Here is an 18,480-nt window from a genome sequence, read left to right as displayed (position 1 = left end):
TTTAAAAAGGTTCAGCGTATGACGGTGGCTCGCACTTCTGGGCGACTTACCTGGGTGTGTCCGCACAGCAGGATGATGAGTGTCGATTGGAGGACGGTTAGGGCCTACACCCCACATGTCGAGGATCGTCTCATCTGCATGGTTGTGAGCACTTCATCTACACTGGAGCGGCATGAGAAAGCATACACTGCAGGCGCGAGGTATGTATCGCGTGTAGTCCTTCAAACAGACGCTTGTAGGCTGTACTGAGCTCGTCGTAAAGACCATACTGAGAAATCTACACACATTTAGCAGGTTACGACACATGAATTTGCAAGTTTTACCCAAGCAGTGTCTCCACCAACGTCTGGATGCTCTTCCATCCGCAACATGGAGTAAGCAGGGGCTATGGCAAGCAGGTCAGTAACATCTCATGTGAGATCTCTTCGCTGAACATACGATTTATCTCAAACGACGTATCAGCATGCCAACCAGCAGAAGGCTGTGACTTTCTTAGCGGAGTTTCACTGCAAGGTCGACTCTTGGATCCTCACCCATGGTGTATACCCGAGAACTGCTCGGGCGTCTGAGCTGTTTCCTTTAATTGTCACATGCTAAGCTGTTGTCAGTTGCTGCATTGCCAAAAAGTCTGGAAGACTCGAGACGCACCTTTTGATCCTGCTCAGATTAGTAGTGATCTAAGGAGAATCGTTTGAAATATTACTTACCTTCTGCGCTGGGTGTCTGTCAAGTATGCCTGGAGATTCCAAAAGTCAGTCACTGCTTCGACAGGCACTACCATATTGGTCGGACACATACCGTAATGCTCGAACAATTTGACCTGCTGGTCGGTGTTCAAGTCTTGGTCGCTGAAGAACACGACTCCGCGTTCCGTGACCAGCAATGCCAACTCATCGAGCTGTTTGTCATCGAGCTCAGACAATTGTATGCCTTCAAGTACGGTGCCGATTGACTCAGTGAGGTCAACGGGCTTAGATACTGAGAATAGGGCCTTCTTCTCAGGGTCTGCGAACAAGGCTCTGTCCCTGGGTGGTTCGATCTCGGTACGAAGAGGGTCTGTAGGTGTCCAATCCTTGATCTTTGGGTTGAAGAGCTGAAGAGTTATGAGCTTGTAGAATCATACTACAGGTAGCTGTCGCTTACGGGATGGAGGGTAGTAGGGAACCCGGAATCCGGGGATATGTTGTCCAGGGCTGACAGACCCATGTTGATGTGTGATATATACAAAGTCGTCAAGAGCCTCTTTTATGCAAAAGTTGATTGAAGGATAGCTTAAAGCTGGTCAGGGTATTGTGGCGCTTATCAATGGATCAACTATGGCTACCATGTTGAGCACAACGCAAATGAAAGCTCTCAGCAATTGTGTGGATTCTTGGGTGCGGCATAGTTATCAGCATGTGCAATAGCTTCGTGGAAGCACGCAATAGCTGCCATCTCGGATGAGGGGTTGATCGGTACTTCGTCGCCAGGAACGGGCCAGTCTTTCATTGGACAGATGAATCAATTGCTTGTGTGAATACTAATAGAACTTATACTCTCAGTATGACTGATTGGCATGCTACGTTTGTTATATACAGGTAATTGACCCGCGAAGCTGGCCTCTCCAGTTGATTGGATGGATCACTCTTGCTCCCTCCGTTGTCAGCTTTCGAGGTTTGGGTTGGATGTGGCGCAATAGGTTGCTTCTCCGATCCCAAGACTTTCACAAAGCATGTATTGAGATTTCGTGCCGGCAATAGAAGTCATATCCATCAGAACCTTGCTTGAATATTGTATAGTAGATTTACCCCAACGGAGATTAGCCGGTGATAAGTCTTCACATCAGGGTCTCTCTACAGTATGGCAAGGTAAGGTGTTGACCGACACGAACAACATCGTCGTATCTCGTATACCACAGGACCGTAAATGGATCATAGTATGCTTGCCTCGCAATGCTGATATCTGCACAAAGGAAGTGCTCTGTGAACTATGGAGGATGCTGCGGATGGAGTCTTGAATGTTGGTGCTGGTCTGCCTACCAAACCCTCGACCAATAATGCCGACACACTGTCTCACCTTCCTACCCCTTCCCTTTCGCCAATCGATGAGCACCACGACGGCCTGCTGCAGGACCAACCCGACGCAGAGAATCATTTGTCAAACGGCCATGAGAGTGTTCGACCCGTGACTCCACTGAATCTCCGTGAAAATGAAGAGCCCGACGTCAAGCAAAAGTCGGGCAATGGATACGCCAAAACTGTTGATCCACCCTCACCGGCCATGAAGGTGAAGGAAGCAGATCTGGAGATACACGGTAAAGAAGAAGGAAAGGCACAGAATGGAGATGGCAAGGATGCCGAGCCTAAAAGAAGCGACAGTCTAGACCAGAGGACTCTGAAACTATCACCTGCCCAGATTGTCGAATTGACATCTTCGCCTGGCTCTATTCCATGGCGGGCAACTTCTCCTATAGTCGAAGAAATTCCTCCCCTCGACTCTACTGGTTCTTCACCTCTTTTGCGTCCCTCGACGTTGCCCCTTGAACATGCACCCACCATGCCGGCTCTGGGCATCACCACTCCTCCTTCTGCAGCCATTCCATCAGTCGGCGACGAAAATAGGAGAATCCCTGCGAAGCTGTCTTATACGAATCTTCGTGCCTTTCATGCTGAGAACGAATCTCCACGACCTGCCACTGCCGCTCGCTCCAACTCCTCACCGCTTATCAGGCGAAAACATTCTTCTGTCATCCCGCGCAACTCTATCGACACCAAGGACCAGACAAAGTCAAGGAGGCCCGCGTTGACTTCACTGAAAATTGGAGACCACTTAGATCAAGCCACTAACCCTTCTTCGAGACCTTCTCAGCCTGTGGACCCGGCTGCCTCTGCTGCTGCGCCTGCCCCATCCTCTCTCCCTCTCCCTCCGCTGTCTCTCCCCACATATCTGCAGCTCGAACTTTCGTCAGAGCGACCATCTGCACTATACATTCATCGTTCTCTGACTAGTGATATTCCCTATGAATCTTCGAAACTCAAATTCGAACGCCTGCTGAATTTTCTCCTGTTACCTCCGCAGCTGGAACAGACGTTGATCTTTGGCGCATTGGCCTGTCTCGACTCGTGGCTCTACACGTTCACCATCCTGCCCTTACGCTTTTGTAAAGCCGTTCTGGTTTGGTTGCGCTGGGGCATTCGCTCGCTGATCACAGAAGTCAAGGTGATCAGCGCTTTCATCCACAAAGGTTTTGGCAGGTTTTGGCAACGCCAGCGATCTGCCTCTCTTTCCGCTGCTGCTCCTTCAGCTTCCAGCGTCGACGACCCTCTTTCGTCTCCTTCGGCACCACCTGCGGACGTCACGTCTCCGCGTGTTGATGTGCACATAGACGACCCGCCAAACCTTTCCTCGTCCCAGCGTCCGTCACAGCGGAACAGACCAAGCTCTGCCAGCCACCGACACAGGCGAACAAGGTCAACTCCGTCTGCTCTCCTCCCGAACCACAAAGCCGATATTCTGCAGGGGCTGTTGATCATCTTCAGTTGCATCATCTTGCTGAGGTTTGATGCCAGTAGAATTTACCACAACATCCGTGGTCAATCGGCCATCAAGCTGTACGTCATCTACAACACCCTTGAGGTCTTTGATCGGCTATTCGCTGCCATCGGCCAAGACGTACTCGAATGCCTCTTCTCCAAGGAGACGCTCGAGAGAAAACCGAACGGACGGAGCAAGGTCATCCGGCCATTCTGGATGTTCGTCTTGGCTCTGGCATACAACGTCATACATGCTGCCGCCCTCTTCTACCAAGTCATCACACTCAATGTCGCTGTCAACTCGTACTCGAACGCTCTTCTCACTCTCTTGATGTCTAATCAGTTCGTCGAGATCAAAGGCAGCGTCTTCAAGAAGCTCGAGAAGGAGAATCTGTTCCAAATGACGTGTGCAGATGTGGTCGAGCGATTCCAGCTGTGGCTGATGCTGCTCATTATAGCTCTGCGGAACATCGTCGAAGTAGGTGGATTAAGCATCAACATTTTCTCCCAGACCGGGCCCGCGGCTTCTGTCAACGCGACAGGGCCCTCGGCTCAAAGCATCGGTATCTTACCAAAAGCCTTCACTCTGATACCCAAATGGTCCGGCCAGGTCATGGGACCCTTTTTGATCGTCCTCGGCAGCGAGATGCTAGTCGACTGGCTCAAACACGCCTACATCAACAAGTTCAACGGGGTGAAACCACAAATCTACGGCCGCTTCCTCGACGTCCTGGCCAAGGACTACTACTCGAACGCCTTTGTCGATCAAAACCTCATGAAGCGCCTCGGTCTCCCCGTCTTGCCGCTCGCATGCTTGTTCATTCGCGCCTCCGTGCAGACATACCACATGTTCGTCGCCACACACATGCCTCTGCCCATCGCGTCCACCGCGACAGCTCTAGCAGTCGAATCCGCGTCTTCAGAGACCTCCCCCGCCACGACCGCCGCGCTAGCACATATCGACCTCATCTTCCGGCGCGCGCTGGGCCGCTCGTCCTTTGGCGCCGGACTCGAAGCAAACGGCAGCGCGACGGCGTTCTCCTGGTGGTCGCTAGACGACGTCATAGCTCTCACGACGATGCTTGTTTTCTTTCTTGTTGTGTATTTCTTGCTGCTGGCTTTCAAGCTCGTGCTGGGCATGTGCTTGTTGAGTTTCGCACGCGGCAGATACGAGGGTATGCGCGAGAGGGAGAGGCAGAGCTTTGACACTGGGACGCGACGGTTAGGGGGCTGGGGCGCAATCGAGGTGGACGAGGACAAGAGGAAATGGATCTACGAGGACGACGACGAGGGGCTCAGGAACCTGCGGGCTAAAGAGGCCAAGGCGAGGGAAAAGGCGGCGAAGAGCGGGGGTGAGGTCAAACTCGATGGCGTGGGGCGGTACATGATGGTTGCGAAACGGATCTGGTAGATTTCTTTTCTCACTTCCCACATCATATACTCTTTTTTCACGTCGCTTTCTTCATCTCCTCCCTCTCCTGACCCATCCTCTCCGTGAGCTCCCTCGCCACCATCCACCGCACGAGCGCCTCAGGCATGCAATTCGCCATGACCCACGCCAACACCCCATGTCGCCACCATGCCCACGCATGAATCTGCCCGCAGCCGACGCGCGCCAGCGCCTGAGAAGCCAAGTAGTCCGCGGAGCAAGTGACCCCGGCGACGTTCTTGGGGTTGCGCGCTGTCGTCGTGTTGCCGACGATGATGCCTAGAACTTCCACTGGAGGCGATGAAGATGTCGACGAAGACGTGCTCGCCAAAGCGTTCATCTCGGCGTGCAAGCAAGTAGTGAAGATCAAACCGAACGCCTTGGCGGCGGAATACGTCGCTATGAATGGCATGTTGCCGGTGACGGCAGTGCCGGAGTTGATATTCATGATCAATGATGAAGGTCCGCCGTCGGTGTCGCGGTTGGTATTTGACATAAGAAGCGGTAATAGAGCTCTAGTCAGCTGCGTCGGGAAGCGCGCGTTGAGGTTCATCAAGTCGTCGATCGTCGACGCCGAGGACTCGACGAACGGAGCATACGCTGGGCTCAGGGGCACGCCGCCGACGTTGTTTATCAGTACGGTCAGTGTACCAGGTAACGACTTCACAGCGTCCACGATGCGCTTGAGGTCGGATTCATTGGCGTACACGAACGCGTCGGCTGCGACCGTCTTGATCTGCACTGCCGGGTAGAGGGTCTCGAGGCTCTGTTGGACTGCAAGCAGTTTGGAGGGGTTGCGCCCGTGTAAGAGCACATTGAAGCCCGAGGCGCAGAGGTGCGATGCGAAGCCGTGGCCGATTCCGTCGGTCGCTCCTGTTACCAGCGCCCATGTCGAGCCGGGCTTACCGTGGTGGTAGCGCGAGAGGGTCGAGGGGATCAGGTAGATCTTTGCGAAGGCGCACAGGCGGTAGGCTGAGATGAGGATGGAGGAGGCGCCTATGAGTTGGATGACGGTTGAGAGGGAGAGCATGGCTAGGTATGCTTGGAATGAAGTTGACGCTGGCACAGCAAGATGACCTGTATCCTTCGGCTCAGGTGCTAGTAGAAGAAAAGACAGAGGAATCGAGAGAAGTAGCTGATCTCGTGCAGAATAAACAAAGGCCAGAAAGAGAACAAGTCATGATAGTAATAATACTAGTTGTACCTACACAATAGCTACAGGATCTTCTTATCTTTTATACTGAGCTAATGCATTGGAGATTTGACGATTCAACGTCACAAGTCTGGTCGTCTGGAACAGCTCCTATATAGTATCGTACAGTATTGTATCACGCCTGTGGCTGCTCCTTGTTCACACCAGGAAGTCTAGACCAGTGACGTGCTGTGTTATATCATTACTGGTGTCTGAAAAGGTGGAGTTGACACAGGACCATTTCGGTGTATTCTTTTGCCGGACGATGATGCGGACAAAGGTTGTTCCAGCGCCCGAGTTAGCTGCGCAGCTGTAAGAAACGAACCCCGCGAGGGGTCAAAAGAAGTAAAGAAGCAAAGAAGCAAGAGCAGAGCAGAGCAATGCCAAGAAATTTGCATCTGGTGGGTGGCTCCTGCTGCATGTGGGTGGGTGAATTGGGTATGACTGACGCTTCGAGCGAAAAATGTTGATCTAAAGAGGGTCTTTCCTGCTATACCACAACTACTATCTCCCACACAACCAACCATGGCGGAACAAGCACAAGCTGCCGCAAACGCGGTCAAGGACGCCGTCTCCAATGTCACCGAAAAGGTCGGCGAGCTCACCACCCAGGACAACAGCGCCGCCGCTGGTGAGCAGAAGACCTACCTCGACGATGTCACCGGCGAGCAGGTCTCCAAGAGCGAGCGTATGTTGTTGCTTCCGTCATAAATCCCCAGAGATCAGGAGTCTGACTTGGCCAATTGCAGTCAAGAAGAGACAGAAGACCCGCGAAAAGGAAGCCAAGAAGGCCGAAAAGGCAGCCACTACCACCCAACCTCCCAAGAAGAAGGCCGTCAGTGCAGAAGAGGAGGAGGCTCACCTGAACCCCAACGTATGTTTTTATTCACCATCGAATCACGGCAGTGCAGCCACAGCGAGAGAAAAGCGCAACTGACACCTTCCCTCACAGCAATACTTCGAGATCCGCAGCAGAGCGATCCAGAAGCTGCGCCAGAGCCACGACCCCAACCCCTACCCCCACAAGTTCCACGTCGCCTACGACTTGCGCAACTTCGTCAACGACTTCGGCAGCCTCCAGAAGGGCGAGCACAAGAAGGACAAGATCATCACCATCGGCGGCCGCATCTACAACAAGCGTTCTTCCGGCGCCAACCTCTGCTTCTACGATGTGCGCGCCGAGGGCACCAGAGTGCAGATCATGTGCCAGTCCCAAGAGTCGACCAGCTCGAGGTCCTTCGCCGAGCAACACGAGCCTCTGCGCAGAGGTGACATTATCGGCATCAAGGGTTACCCTGGCCGCACCGCCCCCAAGAACAGAGACGACGGCGAATTGAGCATCTTCGCCCAGGAGGTCACTCTCCTGACCCCCTGTCTGCACCAGCTGCCCGACGAGTACTACGGATTCAAGGACCAGGAGCAGAGACACAGAAAGAGATATCTCGATCTGATCATGAACGACAACACCCGCAAGACCTTCATCACCCGCTCCAAGATGGTCAGCTACGTCCGCCGCTTCTTCGACAGCCGTGACTTCATCGAGGTCGAGACCCCCATGATGAACGCCATTGCCGGTGGTGCCACCGCCAAGCCCTTCAAGACTCACCACAACGACCTCGACATGGAGCTCTTCATGCGTATCGCCCCCGAGCTCTACCTCAAGCAGCTTGTCGTCGGAGGTCTCGAGCGAGTCTACGAGATTGGCAGACAGTTCAGAAACGAGGGCATTGACCTGACCCACAACCCCGAGTTCACCACTTGCGAGTTCTACCAGGCTTTCGCCGACGTCTACGACATCATGGACCTGACCGAGGAGCTCGTTTCTGGTCTGGTCAAGGAGGTCACCGGCGGCTACACGACCGAGTTCCACACCCAGCACGGCGAGGTCTACCAGGTCAACTGGGCCAAGCCATGGAAGCGCATCGAGATGATCCCCGCCCTCGAGGAGGCCTGTGGCGAGAAGTTCCCTCCTGGCGACACCCTCCACACCTCCGAGGCAAACGAGTTCCTCAAGCGCATGCTCAAGAAGACCAACGTGCAGTGCTCGCCTCCTCTGACCAACGCCCGCATGCTCGACAAGCTCGTCGGCGAGTTCATCGAGGAGAAGTGCATCAACCCTACCATGATCACCGGTCACCCTCAGATGATGTCCCCTCTCGCCAAGTACCACCGCAGCAACCCCGGTCTCTGCGAGCGTTTCGAGGCCTTTGTCTGCAAGAAGGAGATTGTCAACGCCTACACCGAGTTGAACGACCCCTTCGACCAGCGTCTGCGATTCGAGGAGCAGGCCAACCAGAAGGAGCAAGGCGACGACGAGGCCCAGATGATCGACGAGACTTTCTGCCAGGCCCTCGAGTTCGGTCTGCCTCCCACCGGTGGCTGGGGCATGGGTATCGACCGCATGGTCATGTTCCTCGCCGACCACTACTCCATCAAGGAGGTTCTCACTTTCCCCTTCATGAAGGACGACAAGCAGGACAGCAACAAGCCCAAGGCCGCCGAGGTGGTCGATGTGACGCCCATTCCCGTCGAGGGGATCCGTAAGTTTCTGATATTGACCACAAATAATGCTTTCACATCAGATTGCTAATATCCGTCCGTCTGCAGCCCACAAATGAGCCAGCGAACGATGTCTGACACCCCACCTACACTGACGACGCAAACACACCTGCCAATCGACGAGAACATCTCATAGACGTAGATCCTCATCCGCTTCACGTGAAGAGGAACTCTAGCATGAGGAGCATATGATCGCAGAAAGCAAGACGGAAACGAAAGATAGATTCATTTCTCTTCCTATTCCTTCTGATTTTGTTTCTTCTGTTGGTCATCAGGAAAAGGGCTTAGAGAAAGGAGAAAGAGACAAAAGATCGGGATATATAAACGTGTCAATGAAGCAAGAAGAATTTACCAACCCTATGAAACAGCACCACAATGAGTGTCATACCTTCATCATGATCTTACTGGATCCCATCTCAAAGACACTTGAAATTGGGGTAAAAGAGAAAAGGGAAAACAAGTCTATTGCCGTCCACTCTTGAATCATGGTGTCTTTTTCTTTTCATCTTCTCTCGTCATTGCAAGGGATATACTGAATACTGACTACTACCACCGGGTGCTTGTTCACTCGAAAACGTGCCGAGTGTTTGTATTGTTTTCCTGGTTGCTTTTTTCCTGCTTTTCTTTGTTTGGTTCGCTCTGCACTCTTTGCTCTGTCTCTCATTAATATCATCTCTTTTCTCTCGTCTCCTTCTTCTTGCTCCCGCCATTCTCTTGTTTTTGTGTCTCCGACGTCTACATGATGACTTCGTTTTGAACGTCCTAAGAAACAACAAGGTCAGCGACTGCATCGGTAAAAGAAAAGAGAAGAGGAAAAGGAAAAGGGGAAAAAATCACCCGCTTGAGCTCCTTGTACGGCAGACAGACACAGTTCTGCACCCTGACCTCGTCGGCCACGTGACACTCCTTGCCCAGAATCGTGATGCTCTGCACCTTGACTCCGTTCTTGATGATGCTGGTCGAGTGCTCGCGCACCGGGGTCGGGGTGCCCTCGACGCGGGCCCAGGCGCCGACGCGCGAGGCCCAGCCGACAATCGAGTACAGGACGCAGGCGTCGTGGCGGATCTCGGCGTCTTCGAGGACGATGCTGTCCTTGATGCGGGCGCCGGCTCCGACGTGGGCGCGCGGACCGATGGAGACGTTGGGCCCGAGTTTGGCCGTCGGGTCGACGGTTGCGGTCGGGTGGATGAAGACTGGAGGCAGGATCGTCGCCGACGGTTTGGCCAGCTCCGGGCTCTGTTGCTGGAAGGCTTTGGTCAGGTAGAGGGCGTTGGCGGGCACGGCAGAGCCCGCGGTCTTGATCTGGCGCCAGAAGTCTTTGGTCTCGAGGACGAAGAACTTGCTTGTGTCGGCCAGGTCGGAGAGAATGTCTTGCTCCAGACGGATGACTTCTGTCTTGACTTCTTCATCTTCGTCGTCGTCGGCTGTGTTGAGGGTGAAGTCTTGGGAGTCGAGAGCTTCTGACGAAGGGTATGACAGGAGACGGGGACGATCTGCGCGACGCTTGATGGCGGTGCGAATGGCAGGGAAGATGCACTCGGTGCTGAAGAGGTAGACTCCGCAGTTGATCAGGTTGCTGATGTGTGACTCGGGCTTCTCGACGTAGTGGAGCACGCGCTTGGTATGCGAGTCGCTGACGATGCAACCGAAGTTCGTGGCGGCCTCGTTGCTGACTCGGGTACCCAGGATCACAGCCTCGGCGTCCTTTTCCTCGAACAGTCGGAGCATCTCGTTCAGGGGGAATGAACAGCAGACATCGGCGTTGAGAACAAAGAAACGGTCGGGCTTGCCCTTGAGGATGGCGTCACGGAAGTGGTAGAGACCGCCTGCCGTTCCCAGAGCTGTGTATTCGCGCAGGTAGCGGATGGAAATGTGCGGGTGTTCCTTGTGCGCATCCTTGATGAAGTCGCGGAAGACGGACTCGTCATAGTAACCGACGATGAAGACCTCCTTTATCGAGGGGACCTTGGTGATGGCGTTGAAGCAGTGCTCGATGATGGGGTGTCCGGCGACTTCGAAGAGAGGCTGTGGTTTGGTTGTTCAGAGAGGAATGGCCAGAGTGAAGGAAGGTAGATATACATGTTCATATCAGGCAGCAAGAGGGGTAGGAGGGGCAAGTAGAGGAAGTCGCGCAGCATAGAGAAAAAGAAGCTCACCTTGGGTAGATCGAGAGACAATGGTCTGAATCTGGTTCCTCTGCTGGGTCCTCCGACCTTTGTTCGCCATAAATGTCAGTGTCAGAGCTCCTCGTACTTTTTATCTGATGGTGTATATATATGATACCAGAACTACAGCCTTAGTGGTGGGAACATGGCCACTCTTGTTGCGCATGGGGATCTGCAGAGACGCCATGACTATCAGAGTAACAGAGTGATGGAGCGAGTCAAATCGGGAGAAAATGAAAAGGTTGTCAATTGAAAAAGCAGAAGCAAAAAGAAAGGGAGTCTTTTTTGGTAATAATAAACGTGTCTCCCCAAATGTTGCTCCTGATCCCTTGTCGAGCTTGTGTCTACGTCTATTCTGGGCTCGTAAAGCGCATTGACATTGCGGGGCGGACTCCCTTTCCTATTGCTGCTGTTGCTCCTCCTCGTTCTCCTTGTACAACAGACGGGAAGGTAGCCCCTGACTCTCCGACGCCGTTCCTCGTGTTCACACGCCACCCTTTACAACTTCAGACTGACCATGACGTCGCGACCCTCTTGCTTAGCAGTTCTGCAAGCAGCTCTCTCGTATGATGCTATTCGCGGAAGTCAAAATCAGGACAGAAACAATGACTACGATGATGGCGAATTACTTTGCTGGTCGCACTGTCTTCGCCCGCAACGGATACGACTCCTGACCTCGGCGATGCTACTTCTTCTGTTTGGCTTATAGAGACATCCATCGTCCTACAACGTCGAGATGTGTTATACTCGACCGAGAATGGCAGTCTTGCCTCTTCGACCGTAGCCCTCGCGTTTGCTTGATTGTCGCACCCCGGCAATCTGTGTAACACAATTGTGGGTCACCCAGCCTCTCCAGTTGCATAATGTTGCCTTTCACGCATACTTCACGCATTAAAACGATATAGCAGCTACACCGTACAGAGAACTTCGTGATGACATGCAAGTCCTGTGTAGTGGACAGTACTCAAGGACGACTTGACACAGCTCCATGTCTTCTTGTGCTGTTACAAGTTAATGCCACCTTGTCTGTCGTGCATTTCAACAAGTCATGACAGCACTGGTCTTGGAAATCATAGAAGTGATCGGACACTTCAAGTTGAAGTATGTGGACTGTAGGTTACTGATAACACATCCTCCGTATCGAATCATCTTGTGTGCAATGTGAAGGTGTAATCCCCGTGTATAAAATACCTCTTGGTGTCCATCTCACTCTTCAATAACAACAACGCCTTTTGAAGACATACCATCCACTCTCGCGCATTCTCTTCCACTCTCATCTTGCTCGACTTGTTTTCCAACACTCTGTTGGCGAGAAAAAACATAACTCATGTTAGCTTGTCCCACCACTCTCTGAAACTCCAAGTCTGACTGTGCACAGGACTCTGACAAGGTCTTCGCGGATCAAACGCGAAAAGTCCCTTGGCCCTGCTGCGGCCTCACCATTGGCTTATCGTCAGGCAACCCTTACACCAGCACCCAGGGCATCTATCATGACGGACCAAGTTGACAGCGAGATGACCGGCATCGTCCCCGTCCCGATTTCTGACACCCCTGCCCCATTGGTGGATGAGATTGCGGCTCCTTCTGCTACAGGACGTTCCTCGACGACTCCAGCCAACCACGACATTGCTTCTGAGGCAGGAAGTAATGCTGACTCTGGCATCAACATCCTTGGTTACAAGGTAAAGGCTCTTGTTCAAGCTGTAGACAAGCTCCAGTCTTTGGGTATAGAAACCAAGGATTTGCCCCTGCCAAAGATTGTTGTCGTTGGCGACCAGAGTGCTGGCAAAAGTTCTGTGAGTTCAGGTGGCATGTTCCATTAGATTGAAACCACACTGACATAATCTACAGCTCATCGAAGGCATCAGGTACTGCTCTCCGTACGACACTACAGATGATTTGGTTTGCTAATTCATTGATAGCGGAATCAAAGTTCCACGAAGCTCTGGAACCTGCACTAGAGTCAGTCACACCTCATCTTATCCCCACCGTCTGCTGACGACTTCCCTAGTGCCCTCTTCAGATATCATTGACCCCTACGGATAGTGCAGATGACAGATGGTCTTGCACCATCACCCTGCAGAAGCATTATGACTACTATTCAAGCCCCGCTCTCGATGAAAGAGGCAAACCCTCGCCATTCGGCAATTGGCGCGAAAAATATGACCCCGATGAGGTCGTTTTTGCCCAGACCTATGATAGATCAGCGCTGGAAGAATTGATTCGCCGGGCTCAATTTGCTTGTTTGAACCCTGGAGACAAGCCAGCCAGATATTTAGACGCATTGTACGTGTCTGAGCTGCCGCTTAGGGTACCATTCTCGCCCAACATCGTACGTTTGGAGATCAGGGAGCCTGGTTCCCCATCGCTCTCTTTCGTAGATCTTCCTGGTGTGATCAATCAGACCGAGGTCGCCGCAGACAAGTGGCTTGTCAGATTCGTCAAAGCCTTGGTCAAAGCCTACGTGAGCAACCCAAATACACTCGTACTCCTGGCCTGCTCCATGGAGTCTGATATGGCGAACTCTCGCGCCTCCAAAATTGTGGAGGACTGCGCGGGTGCAAAGGAAAGATGCGTTGGTGTCCTCACCAAACCTGACCGCAGGCCCGCGGATAGCCAATTCGAAGATGTGAGAAAAGTCCTCGCTGGTCAGACGTTCACTGTCGGGCATGGATACTTTGTTGCCATGCAACCCTCGCAGCTCATGCTGGATACGGGTATCAGCGCCGACGAGGCACGCCTTCAAGAGGCACACTTCTTTGCTCAGGAACCCTGGTCCAATACGCTTAAGGACTTTCAGCACCGTTTCGGCACATCGCAGCTGCAGATTGCCCTATCCAGAAAGCTCGCGGACCAAATCAGGAAGAGTCTTCCAGATATTTCTGATCGTATCGATGCTCGCCTTGCCCATGTGGATCTGGATCTACAGAATTATCCAGACCCCCCTGCTAATGCATTGGGTCACATCATTGAGGCTTTGACACTCTTCAAGACGAGCACGGAGCGACACCTGGAAGGTAGCTTCCCTCACAACGAGTTCCGCAACGATGTAAAGAAGGTCGCAGTCTCCTTCAGAGAAGCCCTCAAAGACCTGAAGCCAACCTTGAAGGTAGCAACGCCAGAAGGATTTCTGCCGAATGGTCCTGCGGCCACAGTCAATCTACTTTCCGAGGATGAGGACGAAGACATGAACGATATAGCGAGTCACGAAGGAAGGCACACGCCTTGCGCTGTCGCTACCTCTACCCCAACGAGTAACAAGAAAAGAAAGGTCGATATCGAATCGTCGTCTGCGACTGATCGTCTCAAGATGCTTAACATGAGGTCCAATCCGAGGCCCAAATTCAAGGAGATTGCGCAGCGGGTTTTCACCCTCATGGAGATCCGCTCCACACTGGAGAACCTCACTATGAGCGACATTCCGGGTGAGATTGACCCACGAGCGGTCGATCACCTGAGGTCAGAGTGCCTCACTGGCTGGAAAGGGCCAATGGACAAGTTCTTGCACGACATTGCGATCATTTTGAAAGACAAGCTTGGTCAGGTCTTCCACGAGACCTGCGGAAAATGGTCGGCCACCGAGTTCTATAGGGAAACGAAGAAGATGGTTGACAGCTTTATTGATGTCACCATGTCTGAAGAGCGCGCCCATGCTTGTCGCGCGCTCCAACTCGAGTTGTTCAAGCCGCTCACATTGAACAACGAAGACATCGACAAAAAGCAGAAAGAGGAGCTCGAGCGCATCGAAGCCGTACGTTACAGAAAGCGCGCGATTGAGTACCTGGACAGGACTGAGCAGCGCACGGGCAGAATCACTAGTGGTGCCGATCGTAGTAAGAAAATCCAAAACGACAAGACCCTGCGCATGTCTCTGGGCGCAGATGTATTCCAGAAGGAGATCGAGGTCATGTCGAGAGTCTGTGGCTACTATCGAGTAGCCATGTTTCGGTTCTTGGACCGTGTGGTTCAAGAGACGCAACACGGCCTCGAGCAGTGCCGCAGCGGTCTGCATCAGCAACTGCTCCTCGGTCTAGAAATTGGCAATGAGAATGGTATGTGACATCTTGACTCTATCCCCTCACCCTGCTAACATTCCTCTTTGGTACAGCCCACGAACATTGCACACGCCTTTTGCTCGAAGATCCGCTCCGCGAAGCACAACGTATCGCGCTCAAAAATGAAAGACAAAAGCTTGTCGAGGCGCAGGAGCGCCTGAGTCGTCTGGACATTCCAGAGATCGAGTGAACGATGCCGACTCTTCTAGGAATTGACTGCTCGGGTGAGATATGGGCCTTACCGCACGCTTTGATACACTACTGCACTTGTTTGTGTATCTCGAGCGTGATTATCAACACTACCATGATTCCTTCACGGGTACCTGCAGACATTGGGGACGGATGAAAGTGGCCGAGGAAGCTACAGTATATTGGAAGACATGCATGGCTTTAGCGTGGCCTATATCGGACTTGCCTGATCATGAACGTTAGTTGACGATGCAGAACAGTACTGTATGTTGGTCTAGACAGCCATACCGTACCATTGAAACTATCAAGATCCTATAGCGTCACTTCGGTCGTCGCCGAAGGGTTAGCGGTTCACGTCTCCGAACTTAGCCTCAAGAACTTCGCTTCGATATCGCCAGCATGAGCAGAAAACAGCATGAAGTCCATGAAGTATTGACAAGCATGCCGAGCGATTCTCCCGTTGCTTGCTGCTATGGGGTAGATACGCCGGATAGTGAAAGATAAGACAATTAAGCTCGGGCGCTATCGTGAGCAGCTGCCCGTTGTAGCAAAGTGTCCGGCACAGTGGTATGCCCCACCGTGGTTCCTGCAGCGCAAGCATGTTGCGCCATGACGTACGTGCTCACGATAAGACCAGACATATTTGGAGAAAAAATAATGATAATGAACAATGTTCACGCAATCCTTCGCGATAGATGGTTGAGTCAACGGCGAGGTCCGGGGCAAGGCAAGGCTGCATGGATTCAAGGCATGCAATCGTGAGATCCTGGTGTAATGAAGCTATCCGGCATAAAGAGGTCGTGACCCCCAGCTAGAGCTACAGTAGGTCTTCCAATCGTAGGCATTTCCACTTCCTTGGGCAAGCTACTGTTGACGCCGCCATGCGATTCTCTACCTCCCTCTCGTCGGCTGCTCTGAGCCTGACTGCTCTGTCTTCTGCCGTCTCTGGCTTGGTCATCTCCAAGCCTGTCGAGGTCTCTGCTCTCGAGGCAAGAGCCTTTGAGTATATCGTCAAGCCCAAGGTGTTCATTGTATCCATGTTCAAGCCCGAGCAAGACATCTGGTTCGGCATCCCCGAATTTGACATCCTCGGCCTGAACATCACTGTTCCTGGACTTTCTCCTCTTTTCCCTGACGTCCACTGCACTGAAGACGGCGAGGTCTGCCAGGTCGTGACCGGAGAGTCCGAGATCAATGCTGCAGTCACCATCGGATCTCTCGTCCGCTCCCCCCGCTTCGATCTGGCCTCGACCTACTGGCTGATCGCCGGTATTGGTGGTGGTAACCCGGAACACACCACCCTTGGTTCGGTCACCTTTGCCAAGTACGCTGTGCAGGTCGCTCTCCAGTATGAGTTTGACCCCAGAGAGATCGAGGCCAACTTCTCCACCGGTTACGTTCCTCTCGGCTCCACGACTCCCGACGAGTACCCCCAGAACATCTACGGCACCGAGGTTTTCGAGCTGAACGAGAACCTCCAGAAGATGGCTGCTAACTTTGCTCGCAACGCTACCCTGTACGTTTTATCCGCATTCGTTTTGCACTTCTTGAAGAGCATACTGACGACCCTCACAGTAACGACTCGACGGATGCCATTGCGTATCGCGCCATGTACGCTGCTTCAGATGCCTACAAGGCCGCCACTGCCGGACCTGGCATCAACCTCTGCGACGTGGCCACCTCAGATGTTTACTACAGCGGCACGATCCTAAGCGAAGCCTTCAGCAACTTCACGACGCTCATGACCAACGGCAGCGGCATCTACTGCTCGACGGCGGAAGAGGACAACGCGACTCTCGAGGCCCTGCTCCGCGCCGCAGTGGAGAAGAGCGTCGACTTCAGCAGAATCATCAACATGAGAACCATCTCCGACTTCGACCGCCCTTACCCCGGCGAGGCCGCCACTTACAACCTGTTCTACGCCGCCCAGGGAGGCTTCGAGCCCGCCATCGCTAACATCTATCTCGCTGGTGTCAAGGTCGTCGAGGGAATCCTCCACGGCTGGAACAGCACTTTCGCCCACGGCGTCAATGCCACCAATTACGTTGGTGACATATTCGCCACTCTTGGCGGCGAGCCTGACTTTGGCCCTGGAGCCCCGCAGGAGGGCGGCGGTACCGCGCTCAAGAGAGATCTGGAGTCCGGAAGACGCATGAGGAGAAGCAGTTCTGGCAAGAGATATATGCCTGTCCACATTGGCAGAGTATAAATCTTGACAGTTTTGACAGCTCCATCCAGTCATTGATGAGCGAAGCGAAAATAGCTAATGATCCTGTCTTGGTCATGTATGTCATCGACACGAATTATGTATGAGTGCAACAAAAAAGCCAACTGTGTATATATATCCTCAGGATAGTATAATTGTAATTCAAAAACAGCAATGCATCATGAATGCATCAGAAAATGTACATTTCCGCCTTCTGTTCAGCATGTGAGGACTTTCAATAATCATGACCTTGACCCAGGTCCAATAAACAAAGCCAAAGGAAGCCATCCCAAACATATTTCTGCTGAACGTCCAAAACCCCCAGCCTCCTCGCTGGCCTCAAAGCTTGACACGACCAGCCTTCATATGCTGCCAGTCCTCCCTACGAAACGGCACATACGTCTCAGCGCCAGGCGGCAGCCAAAACACCTTGTCAACCCCGACTTTCTCGGGATCCACACCCTGCGTTCGGAGTCCGTGTTTCGTATATTTGCTCGTGCCCGTGACTTCGAATTTATCGACGAGTCTCAGGAACAGCGGGACGGCGTACTTGGGCAACTTGCGCCGGGCGTGCTCGCTTAGTGAGCGCATGATTTTCTTTTCCTCTTCTGATTCTTTGTCATCGTTGTTGTTGTTGTTGTTGTTGTTGTTGTTGTTCTTCTGGGATGAGTTGCCTTTGAGGATCAATGCTGCGCATCCAGCCCGTCCGTCGTGGCCCGGCAGTTCGACGCCGTAGACGTTGATTTCGGAGATGAGTGCGTGCGAGCCAAAGAGCTCTGAGACTTCGTTTGTCGATACGTTTTCCGACTTCCAGCGGTATGTGTCGCCGATGCGGTCGATGAAGAAGAGACGACCTTGGGGGTCGCGTATAAGGAGGTCGCCGCTTGCTTCGGTGTTAGACAACAACAGATACTATAGAGGGGATGGCAAAAAGAAGAAAAGGGATTTTTCATACCTTCTGTACCACGCGTCTCCTTTCTTGAACACATCCCGCAGGACTTTGCTGTTGGATGCTTTGGCGTTGTCAAAGTACCCGACATATCTATCCTCCATATTGGCCGGGTCGAGCCAGCTGAGTGCTTCACCTGCTTCGCCAGCTTGAACTCTCGCGCAAAGACCCGTCTCTGGATCTCGCCAGGGCTCGCCCGTCTCAACGTCGTGCTTGACGATGGC

General features: G+C 52.9%; 6 protein-coding genes across 6 annotated transcripts; 4 read left to right on the top strand and 2 right to left on the bottom strand.

The window, feature by feature from the left end:
* Positions 1 to 1,968: 1,968 nt before the first annotated feature.
* AAFC00_000530 (uncharacterized protein) lies at positions 1,969 to 4,923 on the top strand (the record flags this gene model as incomplete). Its single annotated transcript, XM_069345139.1, has 1 exon — positions 1,969 to 4,923. The coding sequence occupies one exon, from the start codon at positions 1,969 to 1,971 to the stop codon at positions 4,921 to 4,923; it is 2,955 nt and encodes a 984-aa protein (XP_069200370.1).
* Positions 4,924 to 4,960: 37 nt separating this feature from the next.
* On the bottom strand, positions 4,961 to 5,971 carry AAFC00_000529 (uncharacterized protein; the record flags this gene model as incomplete). Its single annotated transcript, XM_069345127.1, has 1 exon — positions 4,961 to 5,971. One exon carries the CDS (start codon positions 5,969 to 5,971, stop codon positions 4,961 to 4,963), a length of 1,011 nt encoding a protein of 336 aa, XP_069200369.1.
* A 687-nt stretch (positions 5,972 to 6,658) lies between these two features.
* On the top strand, positions 6,659 to 8,751 carry AAFC00_000528 (uncharacterized protein; the record flags this gene model as incomplete). Its single annotated transcript, XM_069345115.1, has 4 exons — positions 6,659 to 6,821; positions 6,883 to 7,007; positions 7,086 to 8,673; positions 8,741 to 8,751. 4 exons carry the CDS (start codon positions 6,659 to 6,661, stop codon positions 8,749 to 8,751), a joined length of 1,887 nt encoding a protein of 628 aa, XP_069200368.1.
* A 676-nt stretch (positions 8,752 to 9,427) lies between these two features.
* AAFC00_000527 (uncharacterized protein) lies at positions 9,428 to 11,044 on the bottom strand (the record flags this gene model as incomplete). The annotated part of the gene is made up of 4 exons (XM_069345103.1): positions 9,428 to 9,454; positions 9,530 to 10,717; positions 10,849 to 10,905; positions 10,976 to 11,044. The coding sequence occupies 4 exons, from the start codon at positions 11,042 to 11,044 to the stop codon at positions 9,428 to 9,430; spliced, it is 1,341 nt and encodes a 446-aa protein (XP_069200367.1).
* Positions 11,045 to 13,360: 2,316 nt separating this feature from the next.
* AAFC00_000526 (uncharacterized protein) lies at positions 13,361 to 15,102 on the top strand (the record flags this gene model as incomplete). Its single annotated transcript, XM_069348560.1, has 2 exons — positions 13,361 to 14,909; positions 14,966 to 15,102. 2 exons carry the CDS (start codon positions 13,361 to 13,363, stop codon positions 15,100 to 15,102), a joined length of 1,686 nt encoding a protein of 561 aa, XP_069200366.1.
* Positions 15,103 to 15,982: 880 nt separating this feature from the next.
* AAFC00_000525 (uncharacterized protein) lies at positions 15,983 to 17,310 on the top strand (the record flags this gene model as incomplete). Its single annotated transcript, XM_069345091.1, has 2 exons — positions 15,983 to 16,617; positions 16,677 to 17,310. The coding sequence occupies 2 exons, from the start codon at positions 15,983 to 15,985 to the stop codon at positions 17,308 to 17,310; spliced, it is 1,269 nt and encodes a 422-aa protein (XP_069200365.1).
* Between the last annotated feature and the right edge of the window lie 1,170 nt (positions 17,311 to 18,480).

This window comes from Neodothiora populina (assembly GCF_041146345.1).
Source record: "Neodothiora populina strain CPC 39397 chromosome Unknown canker_contig_11, whole genome shotgun sequence".
Taxonomy (NCBI): domain Eukaryota; kingdom Fungi; phylum Ascomycota; class Dothideomycetes; order Dothideales; family Dothioraceae; genus Neodothiora; species Neodothiora populina.
This window is presented reverse-complemented; position numbering and strand designations above follow the sequence as displayed.